The sequence below is a fragment of the Acartia tonsa genome, chromosome 10 (assembly GCF_053477335.1).
Source record: "Acartia tonsa isolate MP-2025a chromosome 10, ASM5347733v1, whole genome shotgun sequence".
NCBI classification, from domain to species: Eukaryota; Metazoa; Arthropoda; class Copepoda; order Calanoida; family Acartiidae; genus Acartia; species Acartia tonsa.
The window spans coordinates 12,709,381-12,734,385 of NC_137269.1; the positions used below are offsets into that span (position 1 = coordinate 12,709,381).

General features: G+C 33.6%; 2 protein-coding genes across 3 annotated transcripts in view; both read right to left on the reverse strand.

The window, feature by feature from the left end:
- Positions 1 to 319: 319 nt before the first annotated feature.
- On the reverse strand, positions 320 to 20,959 carry LOC145329427 (gamma-tubulin complex component 3 homolog). Of its 2 annotated transcripts, XR_013882898.1 has the most exons (30): positions 20,882 to 20,959; positions 19,909 to 20,013; positions 18,740 to 18,832; positions 18,367 to 18,489; positions 17,739 to 17,924; positions 17,376 to 17,477; positions 16,912 to 16,965; positions 16,020 to 16,137; positions 15,636 to 15,728; positions 15,258 to 15,316; positions 14,813 to 14,885; positions 14,365 to 14,490; positions 13,747 to 13,854; positions 12,711 to 12,770; positions 11,858 to 11,986; positions 11,438 to 11,607; positions 11,117 to 11,177; positions 10,400 to 10,513; positions 9,910 to 10,016; positions 7,864 to 7,975; positions 7,497 to 7,634; positions 6,994 to 7,101; positions 6,396 to 6,467; positions 5,812 to 5,961; positions 5,450 to 5,566; positions 4,861 to 4,914; positions 2,598 to 2,684; positions 1,952 to 2,015; positions 1,215 to 1,530; positions 320 to 815 (listed from the first exon to the last, which is right to left on the reverse strand). XR_013882898.1 is itself a non-coding variant. In XM_080173542.1 (29 exons), the coding sequence occupies exons 2-29, from the start codon at positions 20,010 to 20,012 to the stop codon at positions 1,484 to 1,486; spliced, it is 2,829 nt and encodes a 942-aa protein (XP_080029668.1). In that variant the 5' UTR covers position 20,013; positions 20,882 to 20,959; the 3' UTR covers positions 925 to 1,483. The 2 variants fall into 2 exon arrangements, 1 of the variants encoding a protein (XP_080029668.1); XM_080173542.1 differs by lacking the exon at positions 320 to 815 and having other exon boundaries at positions 925 to 1,530.
- A 1-nt stretch (position 20,960) lies between these two features.
- LOC145329426 (uncharacterized) overlaps positions 20,961 to 25,005 on the reverse strand; it is a 53,797-nt gene continuing 49,752 nt past the window's right edge. The window contains exons 48-53 of the mRNA XM_080173540.1: positions 24,470 to 24,591; positions 23,961 to 24,029; positions 23,249 to 23,305; positions 22,608 to 22,830; positions 21,674 to 22,291; positions 20,961 to 21,442 (exon numbers count right to left, since the gene is read on the reverse strand). Of these exons, the coding sequence (XP_080029666.1) occupies positions 22,608 to 22,830; positions 23,249 to 23,305; positions 23,961 to 24,029; positions 24,470 to 24,591 (471 nt within the window). The 3' untranslated portion in view covers positions 20,961 to 21,442; positions 21,674 to 22,291. The remainder of the gene's footprint in view (positions 21,443 to 21,673; positions 22,292 to 22,607; positions 22,831 to 23,248; positions 23,306 to 23,960; positions 24,030 to 24,469; positions 24,592 to 25,005) is intronic.

Consider the following 25,005-nt stretch of genomic DNA (forward strand, 5'->3'; position numbering starts at 1 on the left):
AAAGCTGTTTATAATACGATGCGAGAAATAACTATTAATGGTTTAGGAAATTTCTTTGTTTTTTTTTGCATATTCTCTCTTTCATTTTCTTCTGAACATCGTCTCTATAACCATTTGTCCGTTTCTTGATATTTTTGTGCTTCGCCACTTAAGGTTGTTATCATTCTTGTCTTTTAATAGAATTAGTGGCTATATAAAATTATTAAAACCGTTTACAAAAGCCGTTCAAACAAAGAAAAAAATTATATCATCTTAAATTATCTATCTTATAAAGCAAGACAAAAACTACACAATTAAAAGGAAGGAAAGCATTTAAAAGCGTAAATAATATCATATTTTTTCGAAGACAAAATATTATCAAGCATGGTAAAAGTATAACATTTAAACTGGTTTAAAACATAAGCGTAAAATAAAAAAAATACCTAAATTTAGATCACATTCAATTAATAATAATAAAAATAACTTTATTTATTATACATGTATATTGTTATAAATTATTTTACTTTAATTTACTTTAAGTTGACATTTAGATAGTGAAAAGTATTATAATATTTGTTATTTTGAACACCTAAATAAAACATTTTTTTTATTGAGTAGGGTCTTTTCTACCCATTTGGTAAATTCAATTCAATTATTCTTTTGATCCTATATTAACACATCATATTATTGTCTAATTAGATATTATAAACGATAAAATAATTTGGCCACTGGTAGATGCACTCAGGTTTTTCAGATGAAGATCAATTATTTGTAATTTTGATTGTGATTTGAAAATGATAACAAGAACAGACAAAGGTTGAAGCAAAGTCTAGGTGCTAAACAAAGTGTTTCAAGAACATATAGTCAATCCGCAAGTAACCTATTTGGTTAACAACTTTACCTCTATTTCAATTTTAGTCATTATAGAAACAATCCTATTATTCAAAACTGTAAGGATAATTTTGTCTGTAGCTTAAGATTTCGAAAACTACTGAACCGATTGGGTTATCTATGTAAAGAATGTAATACAATTGGTAAAACGGGATGGTTTTAGGCTATTTTGATTTAAGCCTCAGTATGGCTATTTTCATGCCTTCCCTTTAGAAGAAAGAGCTCCTAAATGTTAGTGACTCAGCCTCTAGTATAATATATAATATTTGAGTAAAGTGTATTTTGACTGTCTGAAGTGTTATAGTTATTAGTTGATGCTAAATGTTTCCCAAATATTTTCTAACGAAATTCTATGCTAAAAATTTTGTCTGTTCTGATCTAATATTCATTATCAAGTAGAATATTTTAATTAAGTAGACACAGTAAGCTGTAAATCTAATATTACTTAATTGAAACTTTTATTATACATATTATAATAAATACAGTTATAACTTATTTAATAAAATATTATATTTTAAAATTACTAAAATAGGTTTTTTTGTTCACTGCAATGGCTTGGCTATTATGCTGAAGGTATCAGTCTTTCTTATTGTTTATGTGTTGTCTGTTTTTGTTAATCTGCAAAGGATCTCGGTGTACTCGTCATAGAACTGTTCATTACTGAAAAAAAATCATTGTTTTCAATTGTACTTTTTGTAGAAGCAACTACTATATAATTAACCTTGTCAGTCAGTACGACCATTACGCTACAAGCAAAATATGATTTTCTCGGCTTCTATTCAAGATAGAAAGTTGATTTTTTAAAAAATAACTCTTACAAATGAAAATTCTACCGTCGATGTCAGTCAAACTATAAAAATGAAATAAAAAACATAAAAAACTCATTTCAAATATTCTATTAGATCCTTTGAAAAGGTACATCAAGCTAAAACTTTAATTAAAAGACGACAATCTTGTCGACATGCTTATAAGTAGTTATAAAAGTAAGAAAAACAAGAAAACATTAAAAAATATTTTTTTGAAATTAGCGGAAGAAGTGAAAATTAAAAGCCTTTATATTAAAAAGGCATAAAGAACTGACCTGACATACGCCTATGTGAGAATGTGAGAGGTCTGGATAATCTACTATCCTTGTCTTTGTAATGCTGAAATAAATTCAAATTAACAAGTTTGGACAAAAATCACATTCATCTAATAGTAACATAGACAACAAGATATTTTTAGATTCAGGGATGAAGAGGAAATTGGGCTGTAAATTGCAAGGAACCCGCAGTTTTAAAACGCGTATTCTCATTGCATTGGTTGGCTTTAAAATACTTAAGTATACTTTAGATCTTGATTGGTTGATTCAAACCAGTGGCGTGTTAAATTTTGATACACCACTTTGCCAAGGGGTTGGGTAAACCCCACTCCTCTTTCTTCAACACACCTCTGGTTCAAGCTTTTGTTAGTCATAATTGGAAGTGTACATCAAATCATCGTCTATTGTCTGATCCCTTAATATCCTTTGAGAATTGGATTTTATTTAAAGTTTAGAGAGTAAACACTAAACAAGGATAATTGTATTCAAAAGTGTGAGAATGACCAATTCTTTTTTAATCGCGACAATCACAAACTAACACGTAACTTGTTATATGAAAAAAAATGCGATTTTAGCAAATAACCTCGGCTATGGCTTAAAATATATACCTATCTAACTATGTAATAGAAACAAATGTTGTACGTACCTGATTGAAATCAAGTCTAAATGACAAGCCCTGCAGGGCTTGTTCATGGCTGCATGTTAGCTGAAGCAAAAACGTCCGAACCATATCCTAAATTAGAAAATATGTAATGGAAAAAAATTTAAGTTACATTTGAGTTATAGAGCAGATATTCAGTTGTTATTAAAAAAAAACTATGCGATGAAATATATGCGAAATGATAAATCATAGATATAAGTATTAAATTATTTTTAGGTATTAATGACAGACCAACGGACCAATAAAGGGGTAGTTGCACGAAATGCATTTAAACTTGAATTTAGTTCCTGTTCAATAGTTAAAACTACATAAATAGGGCATGTATTTGAAAGAATTTAAAGGGGGGGGGGGGGGGGGGAAATGTGGTGACTCGTGCCACGACATTCCAGCAATTTTATTTTGGGTGCTACTCCCTTAGTTTTAGAGATAATTGGATGAAATCTTTTGGGCTGGGTCAGTAATTACCCCAACTAGAGGTATCTTTCAAAAAAAAACGGCGGCGGGACCGCCGCTCCCGCCGCCCGCCGCCGTTTTCCGCCGCCACCAAAAATTTTTTTTTTTTTGCATTTCTCGCCGAATTAGGCAATTTGGAATCATTTGAGACCATGTTATTTTTTTCAAAAAATTTTCCCCTTACAAGCAACCCTGCGGGGGGATTTTTTTTCAAATTCTCGTATATCAAGGTATATCTTAAATACAGTACTTCTCCTGTGATTTTGAAGATATTAAAACAAAATCTTTTTAGGTCGGTAAGTAAAAAATATTTGAATTAAGAAAACGGCGGCAGGACCGGCGGGACCGCCGCTCCCGCCGTTTTCCGCCGCCGTTTTCCGCCGCCAACAAAAAAATTTTTTTCATTTCTCGCCGAATTAGGCAATTTGGAATCATTTGAGACCATGTTATTTTTTTCAAAAATTTTTCCCCTTACAAGCAGCCCTGCGGGGGGACTTAGTCATTTTTTTTCAAATTCGCCGTCCGCCGCCGTTTTCCGCCGCCAACAAAAAAATATCTTAAATTCAGTGGTAGGTACTCCTGTGATTTAAAAGATATTGAAACAAAATATTTTTAGGTAGGTCAGTAACTAATGGCAGAGGTACGGCTGCGGAAAACGGCGGCGGGAAATGCAAAAAAAAATTGGCGGCGGAAAACGGCGGGAGCGGTGGTACCGCCGCCGTTTTTTATTAAAATATTTATTACTGACCCATCAAAAAAGATTTTGTTCCAATATCTTCAAAAGCACAGGAGAAGTACTGAATTTAAGATATACCTTGATATACTAGAATTTGAAAAAAATGACTAAGTCCCCCCGCAGGGCTGCTTGTAAGGGGAAAATTTTTTGAAAAAAATAACATGGTCTCAAATGATTCCAAATTGCCTAATTCGGCGAGAAATGCAAAAAAAAAAAATTTTTGGCGGCGGAAAACGGCGGCGGACGGCGGTCCCGCCGGTCCCGCCGCCGTTTCCTTCATTCAAATATTTTTTACTTACCAACCTAAAAAGATTTTGTTTCAATATCTTCAAAATCACAGGAGAAGTACTGAATTTAAGATATACCTTGATATACTAGAATTTGGGCTGCTTGTAAGGGGAAAAATTTTTGAAAAAAATAACATGGTCTCAAATGATTCCAAATTGCCTAATTCGGCGAGAAATGCAAAAAAAAAAAATTTTTTGGTGGCGGCGGAAAACGGCGGCGGGCGGCGGGAGCGGCGGTCCCGCCGCCGTTTTTTTTGAAAGATACCTCTAGTTGGGGTAATTACTGACCCAGCCCAAAAGATTTCATCCAATTATCTCTAAAACTAAGGGAGTAGCACCCAAAATAAAATTGCTGGAATGTCGTGGCACGAGTCACCACATTTCCCCCCCCCCCTTTTCTACCATGTAGTTTTAATGAAAACTAGAAAATCGTATTTTTGTGATGGAATTTATAAAGCTGGCTTATTTTCACAAAAACTGCATGACAACTAATTTAGCGACGATGTCTAATTGTTTGTTTTTTTATTGAAATACAAAATTATATATGTTTGATGGTATACTTATAACTTGTGCTTAAAATCATTTTTCTGAAATGCACTTCATGCAACTATCCCATGCTTGATGATCATTGGTACAGAAAATTTTAATCAAAATTTGTAGCTGTCTATCTTAAATAGCAGCCGAGAATCCCACATTTCCCCCAGAACGTTACAGACGGATAAATAAAGTAAATTGAAGAGTAGATTCGCTACTGAAATAATGTAAGTTTTACCTGATAACTTAGGGAGATAATTCTGAGGTTTGCTTTAGCTGCGGCTAACTTATTCTAAAATTAGATGATAAAATCATGAGAAATAATTTTAAATAATATTTAATTGGGCATTAAGATTTAAACAAAGTCATAAAATCGAAAATATTGGAAACAGATACAATTAAAATTACTAAAACAACAAACAACATAAATCCTGATCAGTTCTACCCTGGTAACTATCAGTAGATGACTATGGTTCTATCTACTTTGCCCAAAATAGATACCTAGATACCTTTAACTATTTAGACAATGAAAAACCCCAAAACTACTTTTAGTTTTATGATCGGATTGTACCATCGCCGCCAGGGATCTTAAAGGATATGCCAATGGACGGTTTTGTTGTTTAACAAAATTACTCCTTTGGTTCATTAAAATTATTTGTTGATAAGTTTAGATTCTACTAGTTTAGAAACCTACCAATCAAAATACTTGAATAGGTATAATTATCCAAAGTTTATGAGCCATCGAAAAATATAACGTAGTCATATAACTTTGAGTACCATTGTCATTTACAGTACAATGTCCCTTCCTTCCATGGTTTGATTCCTACCTTGACAAATTGTTTTCTGCGCTCAGCCTCCTTGTTTTCCTGGGCCTGTGTGGTACCATATTCGCCAGCAGCTGTTCGTTCACGCAACCTCTTAGAATAACTATGTCTTGCTTCCACCTACAAATAAACAAAGATGACAAGTTACAACGTTCAAAAGAAGTGAAGCTCCAAAAAAATCATATAAATAGATTTATTGGGAAAAAAATCATGAAAGTATTTTTATACTTTGTAGCATGACTGACGGACCGACGGACAAAGTAAATTAGAAACTGGATATTCATTGATATTGGACATCTTTAAAAAAAATTAGGCCGTCTATTTTGAATGGCAGCCAAGATTACATAAAAAATAACTGTATCTACCTCCATTACACAATCCAGGTATAGTTTATCCAGGAGGTTCTGATATTCCAAGATCCTGTCGTACACAGTCCTCAGTTGGTTTCTCATTTCCAGGGTGGACTCGTCCAGCAGGGCGCGAGTTACCAGGCTTGACAGGAACTCTTCGTGGGCCTGCATGACAAAAAAATGTTTATTTTTATATTTCTCGCGGCTATGCCCCTACAGGCTTCTTGGGTCCTTTAAGGAAAATGAAGGGGTGTATGGTCGGAAGTCGACCCTACATTTTCAATTTCATTTTTAAATAGAAATGCAATTTTTGGAGGTATTTTTTCCTTGAAATGTGTGAATGTACCCCCCCTTAACGTAGAAATAAATATTCCCTGGACCTATGAGAATCTTCACTGTAAAGGAGAACCATGTTGGTTAAGCAGTTTGCAAGATCCTTGGCTTAATACACACACAACGACAGTCACAAAGACATCCTGCTACTTTTATATCAGTATTTCTGACTAAATTGTTTTCAATTAAGGGTCAAAGAGAATGAGATAGAGTGAACTCATGAAATTTAAACTTTTAAAATCTGTATTTCGTTATGACAAGATTACCTGGATTACGTCTTCCAGTGATTCTGCTGTGTCTATCTCTTTCAACAATTTATCCCAGCCACATTCAATGACCTTAATTAGTTATTCATCGCATAGTAAGATTTCCGCGGGAAGTAAAATTAAAAATGATTATTCACGTTTTGTTAGCTCCGAGGGGCCCATGGCCCGGGCTAACAAAAATGGCAGGTAATTACTATTTTCATTTCATTTCTTTATTCATAGAAAGGTGTATAAAACATGGTATGATAGATGATTTTTCAGTATAGCTTAGAACCAGTTCTAATCCAGCGGATATTAAACGGTTTTGAGCTAGACTTTAAAAAGGGAAACTTGTCATTGAAAGCTTTAATGAAAGTAAAAAAATATTTAACTTGAAAAAAATCAGAAATAATACCTAATATGAGTATTGTTGGGGCAGGAGTGTATTATATTATCCAACCTAGTTTAATTCCTTTTCCCCCATCCAACTATATTTCTATACGAAATCTATTTAGTAAAAATGCGGAATTCTTATTTTATATCCCCCCACCCAATTCCGGAGAGGGAGATTATGAAAAGCATTAGAGTAATAGAGAACCCTGTGAAAAACTTAAAATACCTCAAAAGTGATATAGTAGGCCATCTGATGTATAAAATGAACCATTTCACTGTTAAGTAAGTCAGCTTGGTGGAGTAGACCGGAGATTTCTTTCAACTCACGGCCCATCTAGGAATAAAGGAAACAAATAAGTCTAGAGCATGAATGGACAGAAAAGGGGACACTACTGCTCTCCTTAGTTTTCCTGGGTTGATGGACTCGGACGTGTTTGGTCTCGGGCCATTAACCTCGCCCATAAAGGTATTTTACAGGGTAGTCTAGAGAAGAATATATGTATTATCTAAAACTTGAAATGTATGGTATTCTAAACTACCGTAGTTCAGCAAGTTTTGTTTTGGTTTCTTTTGGGCTTGTTCTGAACTCTGAGGGGCCTATACCAGTCGTGGCTTTTACCTGCAGGGCTACCTCAAATACCCCTAACCTAAACCCTTAACTGAACAAACAACTCTCCCCCCCCCCCCGGGCCCCAACTTACTCTAGTTTTTAATTTATTCCAAAATTACCTTATGTAAGTAGGCCAGTTTCTTCCACGTACCGGAGAGAACCCACTCCATTCGCTTGGCCCTCCAGAGAGTGTTGAATAGCATCAGGTACCTTGTCATCGTGTCAGGGGTCAGCACCACTCCTATTGGCCCAGTTACCTACACAAAAACAAATATAACACCCCTTATTTTCAATTAATTTTTAAAAGACGATGGAACGGGGAGGTTTTAAAATTTTGGTTTGTTTCAAGACTATCAGTGTCCAATTGTTTGTAACAAATTTTAATCTAGATACAGAAGTAATTTTGTTTATGGTCACTGGGAATACAAATTAATTTATACCTTATTATTTTAGCCCTACAGATGCCCGCATAATTTGAAGAATTACCTTATAATCCAGAGAGAAAACATCCCATCCCGAGTCCCCAGGTTGAATCTCCAGAAGTCTGACATCCAGTCTTTCTAATATCTCTACCTCCTCATACTGTGCATTTGTTTGTCTTAAAAATTATCATTAATCTTTAAATTATTATCTATCTGTTACAGGGGTGTATATTCTGCACAAGATTTATTTTTTTTCCCCTGCTACAAATTTTTTTATTTTTTTCCCCCCCTAGATTTTTCTTAAAAAGTAGGGGGGGAAATAGAAAAATATTTAAAGAACTCTATATTTTATTTATTTTATCCCTCCTACCACACATTTTTTTTAGTTTTTTTAACCAAGGAGGGGGGCGAAATGGAAAAGATGTTTTCAGTTTTCTTAAGTTTTACATTTTTTTCCCTCCAACCACTTATTTTTTATTCCCCCCCCCCCCCCTGAGCAGGGGATCCCATGCAGAATATACACCCCTGATCTTTTAGGATAACCCAGGCGGAAAAGGGTTTCGACGTCCACACGTTGTCGGGAAAGTTATAGGTTCGAATCTTGACCCAACAACTCGACATAACTAAAGACATTAAAAAATGGAACCTACTGTTGCAATGTCAAGAGTGCGACATAAAATATCAGGGCAAGGGGAATGTCTTAGCACAAATCAGGCGCAAGTGATTGCAAAGCAGTTAGAACTTCCAGACAAAGGTTGCTATACCATATAATGATATTATCCTGCATATCATTAAGCAAGGTTTTATTTCTGGTTTTGAGATACACTAAAATAAGATCTCGTGGTGTCCATATTAGTATAGTATATTACATTTGTTTTCTAAAAGCTGTCTCAAAGGGCCGTTCCATTTGAAATTGCAGGGATTTAAGATTTTTTTTTGGTGTAAAACTTGTTTTCTTCAGTAACTTAAGGGAAGTGGTTAAAAAGGAAGTGGGTTGTGGGGAAATTTTTACTTAAAATTCTTGATGAGAAACCTTATCTTACCTAATTGCAGCTCTAGAATGCTATCCAGGTTATGTAGGTATGACAGTTTAGTAACTAACCTGACAGACTTTACAGTATGACCCTCGAAAAAGTATTTTTTAGGTTGTACAGCCCTTATTTCTTAATGTATCATTAAAAGTAGCATATGTCCGTGTTCTCTGTACATTTCCACACAGGAATATGTAAAAATTTTAATTTTACCTCCATTTACACCAGAGATTTTTAGAGCTAAAGTTTTAAAAAAGTGACTAAGAAAAATTTTTTTTTGGTTTCTTAGAATTTTTGGATGGTTATATTATGTCCTTCTGGTAACTGAAGAATGATATACAAAGAAAAACAAGTTAATTAATTATTTCTTTTTTATTCCACCAAAAAATATCAATTTTTAAAGACAAAAAATACTACTAAATGAATTGATTATTTGCAAATTTCAAGCTATTTACTTACCCTTTTTTATGAAAAGGATTAATTATGATTAATTATGACAGTTGCTCCGCCCCCTTTTCTGACATCTCAATCCTTTAAAAGGGGTTTAATTAAGCTTTTTAGACTAAAAAATCATTATATTGTAATTTTATTTTCTTTATAACTTTTTTGTTATTAAAGTTAGGATTATGAAACAAAAACAATTTTCCTGTTAAATCCATAAAGATTTATTTGGTTTTTCAATCTAAAACAATTTTGCCTAATAAGTATGTTTTTCAAAATATCATTAAGCTTAAAAGACTCAAAAAATATGTATAAAAAAATGCTTTTAACTTAAAATCTAAATTTTTTATTTTATTTTTGTATAAAGTTTCTGCTAGTAACAAAAATAAAAGGATTTCTACCTAAATTTTGGTAAAAAAGTCGTTTCATGTTAAAAGTTACTTTTTGCTCAGTCACTTTTTTAAAACTTTAGCTCTAAAAATCTCCGGTGTTAATGGAGGTAAAATTAATATTTTTATATATGCTTGTGTGGAAATGTACAGAGAACACGGACATATGATACTTTTAATGATACATTAAGAAATAAGAGCTGTACAACCTAAAAAATACTTTTTCGAGGGTCATACTGTATATGTTACCTAATGGCTGTCTCTAGAATGCCAGCTAGATTATGTGGGTAGAGTTGAGTGGCAGGTTGTGATAGTTCAGCATCCAAGAGATCCAGCAAATATCTCATTATGTCTCCCTAAAAAATAACACAAAATTATTTTTTTAATATTGCTCTTAAAATAAAGTAAAGTTTTTAAGCGAAAAATTAAGATATCGCGATTATAAACTTTGGGTACCAGTGTAATTTACAGTCTATTGTCACCTCCCTCCATGCTAACTCATCAAGAAACTTTTTAACTCTATGGCAGAACTCCAGACATTTGAATTGTAGTTAAGTCAAGAACGTCCAAGCTTTTTTTAAGGGTAAAATGAGGGGTTTAAAAGATTTAAGGGGGAGCCCGTTAATCGTAATGTATTTTTTTTATTTTGTTGGGGATAAAATAAGAATTTCAAAGTTTGAGGGGGATAAATATTAAACACACCTCCCCCCCTCCACCATGAAAGTCTGTAATTGCTTACCTGACCAAGGAGAAGGTATTTCCTGAGGGCCGCCAGGTGCGACATGAAATGGAACTTGTTGAACATTATGTCCAGCACGTGTTGACCCATCTGTTTAAATGCATCACCAGCAACCTACATGATGGAATATTATATATTAGAGGATAAAAGAATAGAAGAAACAGGGGTTAAATATCTGTAGATTCACGGGGTGGGGACCCTGTACCGACTTTTAATTGGGTCTTTAAATATCAGTCAATAGGACATCAGGGGTGTATATTCTACACAAGATTTATTTTTTTTCCCCTGCTACAAAATTTTTTATTTTTTTCCCCCCCCTAGTTTTTTCCCTCCAACCACTTATTTTTTATTTTTTTCCCCCCCCCCCTGAGCAGGGGATCCCATGTAGAATATACACCCCTGTAGGACATATTAGCAGACGAAATTTGTCTGCGTTACACATCTATATTTAAACATTTATTTCTTATATAGAGGCAAATGATGGATGGCGGGGCAAAGGGGAGGGGTATTATTTCCAGGGGAAGTTTTCTTGAGAGCGTGGAGGTACTCTTAATCAAAATGGAATAATAATAACCTTCCCTGGACCTGAATAGGAAAAACATATCAGTCCAGCTGTTATCGAGATCTAGAGCCATAGACAAATAAGACATCCCGTTATTTTTATTTGAGGATAATACTATTATTTCACAATGAGAACTATCCAAAGTCAAAACTTACCTCTAGAAGGGGACTGTCAACGTCGTAAGAGAAAAGGCTAGCTGGGTCAGTCTCCTCTAACCTAAATAAAACAGAAATTCACAATAAAGAGCAAAAAATAAGTATAAAAAATATATGATTAAATAAAGTTAGATAACAATTGAAAATATAAAGATAAGTCGATCAAAGACTGATTATAGCGGGCATGCAAGGAACTGGTGTTACAACTTTTTTTTTATTTGTTTATAAACGAGAAGACATGATGCTTAATTTTCCTTATGGTTCAGAACCAATCCTGCGGATATGAATCGGTTTCGAGTCATACCGGAATTTCAATATCACCTTGCAATAATTTTCTGTCTGCCAAGTATGGGGGAGGTATCCATGCACACGCTGCGCAGAAAATTGATGGACTTTCCCGTGGACAGGATCCTCTTGCTCCAGGCCAGGGTGATGAACCGTGGGATCATGGACTTACGGATTATGTACTTGTGATGCCATAGTGCTTCGCCCTGCAAAAATTAAAAACCAATAATGGTTAGTTTGATGAAGTATATTTAAGGTACTTAGATAATAGGTGATCCTTAAAAAAAATGGGGAAAATGTAGTCTATAAACAATAACATGATATGACAGCAACTTTAATTTTTAAAACTACATTGACAAAATTGGATAGGTATAATTTTAACTATTTAAACTTTTTATCCTTATCAATGAGCAGAAAAAAAATTATATTAAGGATTCATTACACTGAAATAAGTACCTGTATTCCAGGTTGGCTGGCAATAAAGAACTCCTGGTGTGGATCCTCCAGGCTACCATCCAGGATCCAGCGCATAAGCATGGTGTACAGTGGACGGCAGGCAGCCGTCAGCAGACTTGATACACATCCCTAGACGAGTGGTTTGTATTATTACTTGATTCATAACTACATATTAATGGATTTGATAATGGAGGATAAATTGAAATTCTATACTTCACCAATGAGGATAAACAAGATTTTTAAGTTGTTAGTAAACTTTGGGTACTAGTGTGATAGATAGCCTAATGTCCCCTACAGAAGTGTATCTTATGCAAATTTGACACTGCTAATAAAAATATATGGTTGGGGAGGAAAATGTAAAAATTAAGAGAATTGAAAACATTTTTTTTCCTTCTTTGGTAAAATAAAGAGTCTTGAAAATATTTTTCCATTGTTTCCCTTCCTTGCTAGAAAAAACTTGGAGGGGGAAAAAAACTAAAATTTTTGCAACAGGGGAAAAAATGAATTTTGTGCAGAATATACTATACACCCCTGGTCCCCTATCTCCATAGAGAAAACTAAACATTCGACATATTAATTTTCAACCCATAATACCTATTTCTATTACAAAGGCAGAATTTAAAAATTATAATTTTGGATAAGATTAGATAATTTAAAATTCATAGGTCATATTTTTTTAAAATTATGTCATTTGAATAGGTAATGCAAAATATCTTCCTTTCCATACTTGTTGAACCAGTTTGTGTGATAGTTCTTAAACCTTCCAGGGAGTTTTTTATTCTCGAAAACTATACTAGCAGACCAACATAAAAACATATATAGAAACTTTGCAACTAAAAAACTAAATTGTAACCTTAAGTACTGGGTCTCCTTGATTGATGAATGAATGTATATGACTGGCAAGTGCTCCACCCCTAATTAACAAGATACTTTAATACCTGACCAGAGTCATCTATAATACAAAGTAGAATGATGTCTCTCCATCTGTCCGACCGTCCCTTAAGATCTTGGTAACCACTGAACAGGGGTGTATATTTTACATGGGATCCCCTGCTCAGGAGGGGTAAAAAAATAAAAATAAGTGGTTGGAGGGAAAAAAAATGTAAAAATTAAGAAAACTGAAAACATTTTTTCCATTTCCACCCCCTCCTTGGTGAAAAACTTTTAAAAATGTGTGGTAGGAGGGATAAAATAAATAAAATAGAGTTCTTTAAATATTTTCCATTTTCCCCCTACTTGGTGAGAAAAAACTAGGGGGGGAAGAAAAATAAAAAAATTGTAGCAGGGGAAAAAAAATAAATCTTGTGCAGAATATACACCCCTGCCACTGAACCAATCGAATTCTTTTCTTCAGGGAAAATACCTACTGGTCCTGTGGTGGTTAAAAGCTATTTTCTTGAGGGGTGGGACACCTCCAACCCCCCTAAAAAACAACCATTTTAATTATTCGAAATCAATGGTGGCAGCTTCAGAGGTAACTACTTATTTTCTTTTTTAATTTTTACCTCTTAGGACAAAGCCCCTTCAGGCGAAGCCGCTAGACTCTAGTATTATATAAAGTAGTATGTTTTTTCTCTCTGTAGGTTAAGAATTTGATGACTACTGAACCGATTGAGTTCTTCAATTCATAGAAGCTATAAGTATACATATATCTCAGGATGGTTTCAGGCTATTTAGATTATTTAGAGTAAATAATCTTTTTTTTCTGTTCAATTCGAAATACCATAATCTTAACCGATTTTAATCAGTTTTCTTTACCAAAATCTATTAATTTGCTGATCCCTTGTTTAGATGTAGCATTTATCTTTGATATTTTAACTCATTAGCAATTAAAATGGAAATATAATAAAAAAAACAGCTGATTAACTAAGGGATTAAGCATATCTGTTCCTTGTTCTTCCGGCAGCTGAAACAAGTTCCACGAGCAGCTTAAACCGCTTCAACGGCTCAACAGCCCAAACTGACAGCTGCAAAAGACTCATTTCACCTTCACGTACCTATCAAAAAATAAAAATCAGCCAATAGGAGAACAGTGAAGGTACATTCTAGATATGTCATTTGTTGAAATGGTGTACAGATTTTGAAAGAAAAAGGCATAATTTTTTCATTACGTTCGCATAATGAGTCAGCTATAAATAGTCGCATTTCTTGGATAAATTATATCGTGTAGAAGTTTGTATAGTGTGAAGCACATGACAAGTAAGCTATAAATAGTTGGATTCCTTATGATAGAGTTATCTTTCTAGAAACTAAATATCTTTTAAAAATTTTGTCGCTTGTTTAACTTGAGTGCAAAATTAAACATAGGTGTTTGACAGCTAGTAAATCCTGTCTCTTCTTATCCACTTCCCACTTCCTTACTTCTTATTAAAAAAGATTTACGCCAACTCTATGCTAACAAAATATTAAGGTAATTTTCGACAATGTCAAAGGGGGGAAAACGCTTTTAAAATGATAACAAACAAAAATAAATCCAAAGTGTGTGACAGAGTATTAAAACTACCTACCTCTCTCTCTAGAACAGAAAGAAGCCTATAATACTCAGTAAGTTCCTCTCTGAGAGCTGTAACAAAACTCTGTCCCACCAAACCATACTCCTTTTCACCTCCTTCTTTCTCCGTAAATTGTTCAATCTTAATGTTAAATCAATTTTGATTGCTATTTGTGTTAGCACGTGAATGATCGTGGCTCATCACGTAGCGCAACCGCTCGTCATTGGAGAGGTAATATGTTCGAATCTCGGTTTACTAAAATTTTTACATTTTTACTAAAATTATTCTAATGTGACGAGAAAAGGCAAAACAAAAGACTGTGATTTTTGGCGGATGCGGCGGTTCCGCCACCGCCGTTTCTTCACAGATCCACATTATACTTTATTATGAATACTTGAGACAACCTCCCCCCCCCTTCTTTTTTTGCATTAAAAATAAATTTGGTCAAAAGCAATAATGTAACCTGATGAAAAAGCCATCCTAGTTCACAAAGCTTCAGAGTTAATGACGCCTGGGCTGGACTAATGTTGGCGTCTCTAAAATGAAAAATAATTCATAAACATTTGGTGTGTTTAACCTAAATATTGAATTTCTATGATTAGCAAAGCGACAAGGTAGGCATATGTCTGCCTGTCCGCCTAAACTTAAGATCCCTGTAACCGCAGAACCGACAAGGCTGTGCCTCTCAGGGAATGTAGATTATAGATGATACTGATCCTGAAATGGTTTTAGGCTTTTTGAATGGTAGGACACCCCCATCCCGCAAAAAAAGGAAAAATAACATAGAAAAGCGGAAAGACATGTTCTAATTGTACAATAGCAGCGCTAATATTGACAATACATACATAGTACTTACCTATGTAAAATTTGTTTAATAATAAATAAACTAAAACTTGTTAGGTACCTACCTAGAAATGTAATATTTGAGAGTGCCAGGGTCTCTTCGTATTATCTTCCCCTCAATACCCTACAAATATGATTATTATTTAGTTTAAAAATAAAGCAACATATTAAAAGAGATTCGTGCAGATAAAAAGCCGACCCTACACATTAAATTTAATTTTTAAAAAAAGATATTTTTAAATTGGGGGGTTGTTAGGCGACGATTCCTCTTGGTTAGAGGTGGGTGAAGTTGCCCTGTCCCATACTAGTCAAAAAACTTCCCAGGACTTACAAGAAGCTTCACTGTAGAAAAGAACCATATCGGTCTAGTATTTTTTGAGATCCTTCGCTAAAGACAAACAGACATCCTGTTCCTTTCATACAATGATAACTTTATATTATACCTGGAAAATATAAATAAGTTCTTTGACCAGGGTGGGTTCAACAGCAGAATGAACAGAACTGGTGCTAGCTACCGGTACATTTAGTCCACGACCCTAAAAATTTATTTAATTCACTTGCTGCTACGCCCCCCAAGAGCCATTAGGGCCTAGGGGCACTAGAAGGAATGTGGGACACTAGTCGTAAAAATTTTATAATACCGTTTCATTATTTTTTTTTTTAATTTTAATTAGTTGGTTCTTTCACTTTGGGTTGAGTGTTCGTCCAAACGTTTCAACCACTTATATTAATCTACAGAAGGAGTAATTTTTTATCATCATTGGGAATATACAGTACATCAATTAATCGGCCATTGTCTTATCCCTTTAGATCCCTGATATAATTACCTGTGCGCCTATTGCTGGAAGGTTTGGATGTGAATGTGATGGTGGTAATCTGACGCCAACCCCATCAATTTCTGCCCCACCCCCTCCTCCGTTCATCATCGCAGAACCAGGGCGAGACCTTAAGAAAAGAAAAAGTTAGTCAAAGAATTATTTGTAGGGTGGATAAAAGATATGATTCTTATCAGAGAATTTAATTTAACTAGAAATTCCTGATATTTTGGAATAGTTATCGGCAGTGTTGCGGTACGGAGCCGAGGCCGTGGAACCGCCAAATTTTACTGGAGCCGGAGCTGGAGCCGTAATTTTCCTTAAAAATCGGCTCCGGCTCCGGACTAGATAAACAAAGAGATTTTTTATAAATTATAATTTGGTAACTCTGTTTTGTCATGTGCAAATGCCCCTTTTAAGTTTTTCAAGTCCATTTTTATCAAAAATTGAACTTTTAAACCCTTCAAAAGTCAAAAATAGACGTGGGAAAAAAATATGTCGAGTTTTTCTTGATTTTAGGTCGGAGCCGGAGCCGCACCAAAATCAAACGGCTCCGCAACGCTGGTTATCGGGAGTAAAACTGGTTTTAGGATGTAAAAACCAGGAAGTTAATTTAAGGAAGAAAAAGAAATATTTTACTTGAAATTGTTTGCCATAATAATGATACCTTATCCCTGGATTCTATCCAAAAAAAAATAGTCTAGGAGCAAAATTAACAAAACGATTAAATGAAGCAAAAATTTGCTAGGTACTATATGAAAACAGAAGTCAAACGAGGATGACAACATCCATATGTAGCAAAGATCTTGAATATAAAAGTATAAGGGTAAACCATACGAAAAGCTAGGGTGCATAACTGATAGACATTACCGACGGACAATGTAGCAATATGACTTAATTTTACCTTGGTTTTGGAGGGATGGGTGGATGGAACATTGTGTCTATATTATTTGAGGACCTACAAATAAATTAATAAATTAAAGTCGGAAAACATCTTGGGTTGAAAGAAAAAAATGATATGGTACGCCTACGGCAGCAAGAAAAAAATTAACGTTTAATTTTACGAAAATCCTTTTTTACTTACACAAACAAACTAGAACTTTAATCGTCGCTTCGAGTGGCATTGCACTTTCCATTTTTACCTGTATTTTCTGGATTCGGGGAGGAAAGGATATTGGACTTTGATTTATACTAGTACTAAAAGATTTATAAATACGTTTGATCTTTCATTCTTGGAGGCTTGTTTGGTAAGTTCAAACTACTAGTGTAAAAACTTTTCCACAAATAATATTAATATTATCGTCCATTGTCTTATCTTTTAAAATCCCTGAGATAACCTGTCCATAAGAAAATATTAAATATTGATACCTGGATCTTAAAGTGGAGTTTGTATGTTGTGTATTGGAGCCTAAGCCTCCATTTCCATACACCGGGTGAATTGATGAGACTGATCCCACTCCATTCAGTAGGCTAAATGTATATGAATGTTAGTACATAATTATTTTTTGGACATTTTCAAAATAAGATTTAAAGATTTCTATAAGGAAGAAAAATGGTACCGATACGATCCCCCGAAATAGTTACAAATCTTCCCTGGACCTATGAGAAACTATACTAAAGGAAAAGCATATTGGTTTATTGGTTAGCGAGATCCTACGATACCAACACAATGTAGACTTCCTTTTACTTTTATATAGAATTGATTGTTTGAAGTAGTAAAAAAAAACTTACCTAGGATTGGTATACGGTTTCGGCGTAGAGAAGGCATCCCTCCTTTCCCCACTATTAGAGTAAGTACCACCAGCATTTTCCCCCCTCAAAGGACCTCCCTCTATACCTCTGTGGTGGTGTCCCCCTCCCCCATTCATACCCACCCCGTCAACTCGTATGTGGGCATTGAATGTAGGATCAGCACGCCTGTAAAAAATTCAACATTAGTTCTGGTAATCAGACTATATGTTTGCTAGCCAGCAGCATTTAAAATTCGCAATTTTTTTTGAGATAATCGATCGCATAAACATTTTACCGCTAACTGCACCAGATCCAATCTTAAATTATTAATATTTTTGCAAAATAAGGCAAAGCATAGTATTTGAAGCGTTGACAATATAAAAAAGATTCACGGATTTTAGGGGGAAAGAAAATGGATGAAAAATTGATTATCAAAATTGCCTCTTTGGTAGATATAGATACAATTTTTATTGAAACGTTTGGAACCAACTTATCATAATTCAATAAAATACCCAAAAGATTGAAACCAACTAATAAGATATCTATTTATTTAAGGTGTTGGTTACAGCTGCACCGATTTAAAAACTTTGGTCAATATAACTTTCAGGTGACAAAAAGAGATTCCTACCTATCGCCCATAGAATGTAGAAAAGTGAGAACAGCGGAAGGATTTCTAAGAATGTGTTGACTGGAGTGCCTCAAGCTTGTCAACAGTTCTGTGACTCTCGCAGCTTCATGTTGCCGACCCTCCCTAGAAAAGTACAATAGAAGATAAATAACCCCCATACTTGATAAACAAAATTACCCCTTGTGTAGATCAAAGTTATTGGTGAACACTACTAGCCAATCAAAATTCAACAAAGTACCCAAGGTTATATAGCCAAAAGATACAATACATTGGTTATTAACCTGTAAAATACTATATACGTAACATACAGAGTTGAAAAAATACTCTTTACCTACAAAAAGTACGAATTTTAAACTAAAAAAGGATGCTATACCTTATGAGCTGTTTGACAATTTTATTTCCTATCCTTGAATCATCAGCCCGCCTGTTTTGTTGTTGCATGCTGGTCAGCAGAGCTAGCCCGGATCTAAACAAGATTAGCTTTCATGAAAACTGATGTCTGTATTAAATGAAAAAATATTAAATAGGTAGGTATTTCATTTAGACAGACACACATCTACTATAAATTCTATTTGGCACATAGACTAGACATAGAATTACAGTCTAGAATTTTTTTAGTACTTTGAGTAAAAATACACGAGAATAGCCAAATTACGCATAATTTTATAACGACAAAAATATAACTATAATGTTACATCTTACTCTTAGACTTAAAACAAACTGTTATAATGTAATATTTACGGAGTAAAACTTGGAGTATGGACTTCAATACTAAAAAGTGTAAAATCATGCATGTAGGCAGAAATAATCCTGGATACAAATATACTATGAATGGAGAAGAATTAACTGAAGTGGAAGCTGAAAGAGATGTTGGAATCTGTATTACACAAAATTTAAAACCATCTAAACATGTAAATGAAGCTGTAGGGAAAGCTAGAGAAGTCCTTGGTAAAATAACTAGATGTTTTCATTACAGGGATAGACGTGTATTTTTACAACTCTATAAACAGTATGTGAGGCCACATTTAGAGTTCAGCAGTTCAGTATGGTCACCATGGACAACAGCGGACATAGATGCTTTAGAAAAGTTCAAATGAATACCCTGACAGGCTTAACGAGCTAAACTTGTGGAGCTTAGAAAAAAGAAGAAAAATGTTTGACCTAGTTCAAATGTTTAAAGTGGCAAACAACATTGGAGAAATAAGTTTGAGTTTAAAGTTCCAGCGAGATAGTACAACCAGAAACATTACCAGAAATCAAAGTGAACCACTTAATTTAGTAAAGCAAAATTCAAGACTTGAGGTTAGAAAGAACTTCTTCACCAACAGGATTGTCGAATCATGGAATTCTGTACCATCGGAAATAAAACATTCTACTTCAACAGATAAATTCAAGAAAAAACTAATTGCCTGGATGAATCAACATTGAAACGAGCAGAAATCTTCAACCATTCCTTTAGATGAGGAGCTAGAAGATAAAGAACACAAGTATACCCCAAGTAAGTATTTAACTGCAGAGAAAAAAAGATTGATTTTGCTTTACCTGTAATGTTTTTGAAAAACATCATTGTTGCCTCCAGCTTGTACCACCAGATGGCGCAACAGTCTTTTCAGCTGGGAACCCGGGTCATCTCCAGGACCACTCATCCTTTAGACAAAACTGAGTAAGTCGGGGCTTTCTCTCAAAGTCACTAACGATCATTAATCCTCTCCTCTCCTAATTTTGAAATAATAGATAATTATTTGGAGGGTGGATGGGTTAGTTTTTTCCTATGCCTAACCTTACGCTCTGCGGGGCTACCCAGTACCGCAGCTATAACCAAACCTAACAAATATAATCAACTGAAATACTTCACTCTCCCCATATTAATATATTTATATTTCAAAAGACTTCATGGATATTAACTAGGAACTTTAAGGATAGAAAACTTTCAATAAATCTCCTTTAGAAAGCTAGATAAGCTACTTAACATAACATTTAGTGTTTCTAAATGGGTAAAATATAGACTCATAGATTCATGTATAAGAGTTGCTCTTGGACAGAAAAGATTAGACTATTGGTCCAATTCTATTACATTATATACCCGTGGTTAATTGCATACCTAACCCTTTATGGCAACATCTTTGAAGGAGAAAAGAAACAGGTTAACGTCTTTGTTATGACATATTTAGTAAAGGGGTAGTTGAACGAATTGCATTTAAACTTTAATTATATGAACTTCATATTTTTTTCTGTTCAATAGTCTAAACTATATATATAGGACATATATTTGAACGAATTTTACTACCAAGTAGTTAAAAAAAATATCAAGATTTGAAAAACATGTTTGGATATTTGGCTGTCCTGTTTTCACAAAATGGTGGTGCCTAATTAATTGATATTTAATGTAATACAAAATTATTTATATTAGATGGTATTATTGTAATTAAAGGTGTAAATATGCGCGCTTGCAATAAAATAATTAAATGCACCTCATGCAACCATCCCTTGCAGATATAATTTAAAAAAGACATACTTGGATAACTTAATATTTTTCTAGTTCTTAAATTCAGTTCACATTATCACGTATAACTAGAAGATGGTTAAAAATCTGAAAAAAATAAACAAAATATGTCGCATTATACACACGATAACAAAATAATATTACAATGGTTATAAATATTACATATATGTTATTATTAACAATTACATATATAAACATATTTACAACATCAAATAGTTTGATAAAACAAATATTAGGCTAGCTATACCAACCTTAAAATAGAAATCATTGAAAGCTCATGTATGTATGATATGGTTTACAACGCATTTCAGCATATCACAATTAATCGATTTGACTTCAACAAATATCACAAAAAAAACATAAAATATAGCCACATAAAGGGAATAAAGTGTCTAAAAGATAGAAAATATTGACAAAACATGATGTTTTTAACTGGTTGTTGACAAGTTCCCGCGAAATCTGGACCAAAATGCCGCGTAGCATTGTGAAGTGTAATAAGATTCTACGCAGTGTTGAAAAGCTGTTATTGAAGTCTACGCAGTGATAAGAAAGCTAGAAATATAAATCAGGGATCTCAAGGGAGAAGACAATGAACGATAAATGTTAATACATCCCAAACGATGTTTATATTATTTTCACTTCAGTATATTAAAATGTTTTGTTGAGAAGTTTTGACACTAACAGTTTTAAACCTATCAATCAAATGTCAATATAAGTACCCAAAGTTTTTAAGCTAACAATTAAGAAGACGTGTTTAAAACTTTGGGTACGAGTGCAAAATTTACAGTCCATTGTCCTCCCAACCTGATGATTATAAAGCGGAATTTTAAATAAATAATTTATAGAATTATCAAAAATTTGATTTAATATAAAAAATTATATTAATTGTAATAAAACAACAAACAATGGATTCAAGCAAAACGATGAAAATTCTATACAAATATAAGTGCATAAAATTAGAGTGAAAAATTAACAATTTTTATCATGCAATTCCAAAATTATTTCAGTACTTTTAACATGAAAACGACAATTTCCCAGTTAAGAGATATTGTAGCTAAGTATCCTTTTTAAAACAGTGTATCTTAATTTTGCGTGCCAGGGGAGTAGATAAACACCAACCTTCTACATACCCCTGTTAAAAAATCATAAAAATTATAAATAATAATGATTTCAACTGGGTACATACAAAAATAGTTTCATAGGAATTTTTTATAAAAAATGCTTTAGAATTGTAAATGAAAAGGATATTGACAATATGCCTCAATTCATGCAAAATTCCATTTAAAGCTCCAATTTAGATTTAGTATAATTACGAATGAATTGAAAAATAAATTTTTTTTTCAATTTTAGATTAATTTTTAACTGAGATCATGTAATTCTTTACAGGAATTCGTTACTACTTCAATTTTCATCAAAGTAAACCTAGAAATCAAAAATATTAATAGAAAATAGGTAGGTACACATTAAAAATAATGGTTAAAAATCAAGAAAAGTATATATTGAGAAATAAATCACGAAACCTTTCATGTGTGGTTCTATAATTTGGTATTTATATATTTAGTAGCATGACTGAAAGACCGACTGAGTAAAATATATACATGATGTTGGTTAGTTTATGTTTGCCGTATATCTTGAAAACTAGCAGTCTGCAGATAAAATCACATTCCCCCCATAGCGTTACGGACTAACGAACAGACACATTGAATTAAAGAGAAGCCTAGCTACCAAAAAGTGTTACCTAAAGATTTTCATTATTTTTCTCTCCTTCGGTTTCTTCATAGCTGGAACATTCAACTTCGTCTGCTCTACTATCATCTTTTTCAATGGCATCTTGATCATTATTAGTTTTCTCAACAGTCTCAGCAGGTTTTTCATCATTCAATTCATTAGTAGTCTCTTCTGTTGTGATTTCATCATCCTTTTCCTTTGTCTCACAGTTGGTATTTACTTCTGCATAACTTCTAAAAATTTTGCTATTTGTTTTTACCTGTTTAGAGAAGATTAAAATTGATCAATTTATCAATACAACTAAACTTGTTCTCTGAGCTAGTTAAGCTTTGAAATCAATGAAATTGATTAAAACAGATCAAGACCCAATTATTTTTAAAATGAGAGAAGAGAGTGGTTTCTGTTCTCGCTGGACATTTTGAGGGAAAGCACCAAATAACTAGCGGTCACGCCTTTAGTATCCAAGTGCTAGAAAAATAGCTGAAATGCATCACAAAACTTGGTTCCAAAAGTAAACTGACGTAAAACTAGTTAGGGAACTATTTATATGATGCTTACATAAAATAGAGAACCCAATAAGAAATCTTAATCATCAAACCTTTACTAAATGATATAATAGGATAAGCTGTGCTAACAAAATAAAAATAAAACCTGTATCCAATTGATGAAAAAGACACAGATCTAATTCTCTTTGACACTCCGGGCAAACTAAAATAAATAAGATAACTGCATTTAACAACATCCATAAGAAAATGAGTACAAAAAATATTGATGGATAAATTGAGTAAAGAGTAGATGTTCAGTGGTCATAAAAAAGAAAAAGAAAAAAAAGACAATGTAATTGTCAAATCATTGAAAATCATAAAACCTTTCAAAAATAAATATGTCTATTGTAGCATGACCGTCAGACCAAGTAAGTTGTGTGATATATACATTAGTATCCTTAAAATAAAAGAAGTCTATCCTAAATGACCGCCGAGAGAATCAAAAGAGTTACGGACTGACGGATGGACGGACAGACAAGATTATTTTAAAAATGAGACATCCAAAGCTGAAGAGTTCCCAACTGTTCTTTAACAAGGCTACTATGCACGAACAAGAACAAGTGATGTTTATATTTAGCACCTTCCTGCAATGTTGTTATACATTTTTTATGGGGGATAATGATATTGCTAAACATTAAAAATATGCGATTTTTGCCGAAATAGCATCAAATGTTTTGTTGAGTTCAATGTGAGTAAAAAATCACAGCAAAAATATCATTTAATATTATAAAAAAAAGAACATTAATCAAACTGTTTTATAAGAAATTAATGCTGGAAAACATTGCTTTAGATAAATCTGGGAAAATAAGTGACCCAACCTGTGATCTTTACTGACATGAAGAATCCATTCATGTTCCTTCTTTAAATCAAGAACATACCCACATCCTCTAAAATATTTAATATTGTAAAATAATAACACATTATCATTTAACTTTTATTGCAGTGTACAAAAAGTAAGATTTAGTACAGAAACGCCCCCAAAAGACCTCTAGGGGCACGTAGAAAAAGGTTGCCCCCACTACAATTTTGGTTTTTAAAAGAAATTTTTTTTTTTCTTGGAGGGGCTGGAGGGGGGCATTTTATGCTAGAGCAATTTTTTTAGGAGAGTGATGATAACCTCCCTTAAAATAGTAATGAATTTTACTAGGCCATATGAGAAGCTTCGCTGTAAATACAACCATATCGGCCCGGCGGCTAGCGAGATCCTGGGGTACAAACAGACACACAAACATCCTGTTACTTCATTATGTGGATAATTTATTCAATTCATTGGGTAATTTTGGCCAAGTTACTGAAATATGCTACAGCCCATGCTCATTTTGTTTACCTGCAAGCTAAGCTAAAACAGGCATCCAGATCCAAGTGTGGATGACAGGTATCCACGTGTATCTCCATGTCCAGCTTCACCTGCCCAGGTGAACGACCCAGGTACACTGCTGAATCACAATCCTAGATTTTGAGTTATAGAGCAGATGTTCAGTTGTCATAAGAAAGAGACAAAATGCAGTAAGAAATAGATATTTATGTCTTGTAAAGGTTCATTAATGGACCATGTAAATTGGGGTGCTGCCACTTTTACCACTAGCAAAAAAACAACTTCTGAGTTTTTGACAAAAAGTGGGTGTAAATTATATACTGGTGATAAAAATTTCAGCTATATGTTTTTAAAAGCGACTAAAAATCATATTTCCCTAAAGCGTTTCGGACTAACGGACAGACAAATTTATTTATAGAGTACCTTCGCTACTAAAAAAAGTTTAAGACAATAACATTTTCCCAATTAGGTGTATATTTTGCAAATGAGAGAAAGACCGCTAAAAGGTCTAAAGAGAATACAGAAAATAAATATTTGTTATCCAACAT

Excerpts from the sequence above, each read along its gene's own strand:
- LOC145329427 (XM_080173542.1), bottom strand. The coding sequence starts at position 20,012 with ATGAGTGGTCCTGGAGATGACCCGGGTTCCCAGCTGAAAAGACTGTTG. Across the intron at positions 10,514-11,116 it reads TTGACAGTCCCCTTCTAGAG|GTTGCTGGTGATGCATTTAA; the intron begins GTAAGTTTTGAC and ends TCCATCATGTAG. Across the intron at positions 10,017-10,399 it reads AATACCTTCTCCTTGGTCAG|GGAGACATAATGAGATATTT; the intron begins GTAAGCAATTAC and ends GTTATTTTTTAG.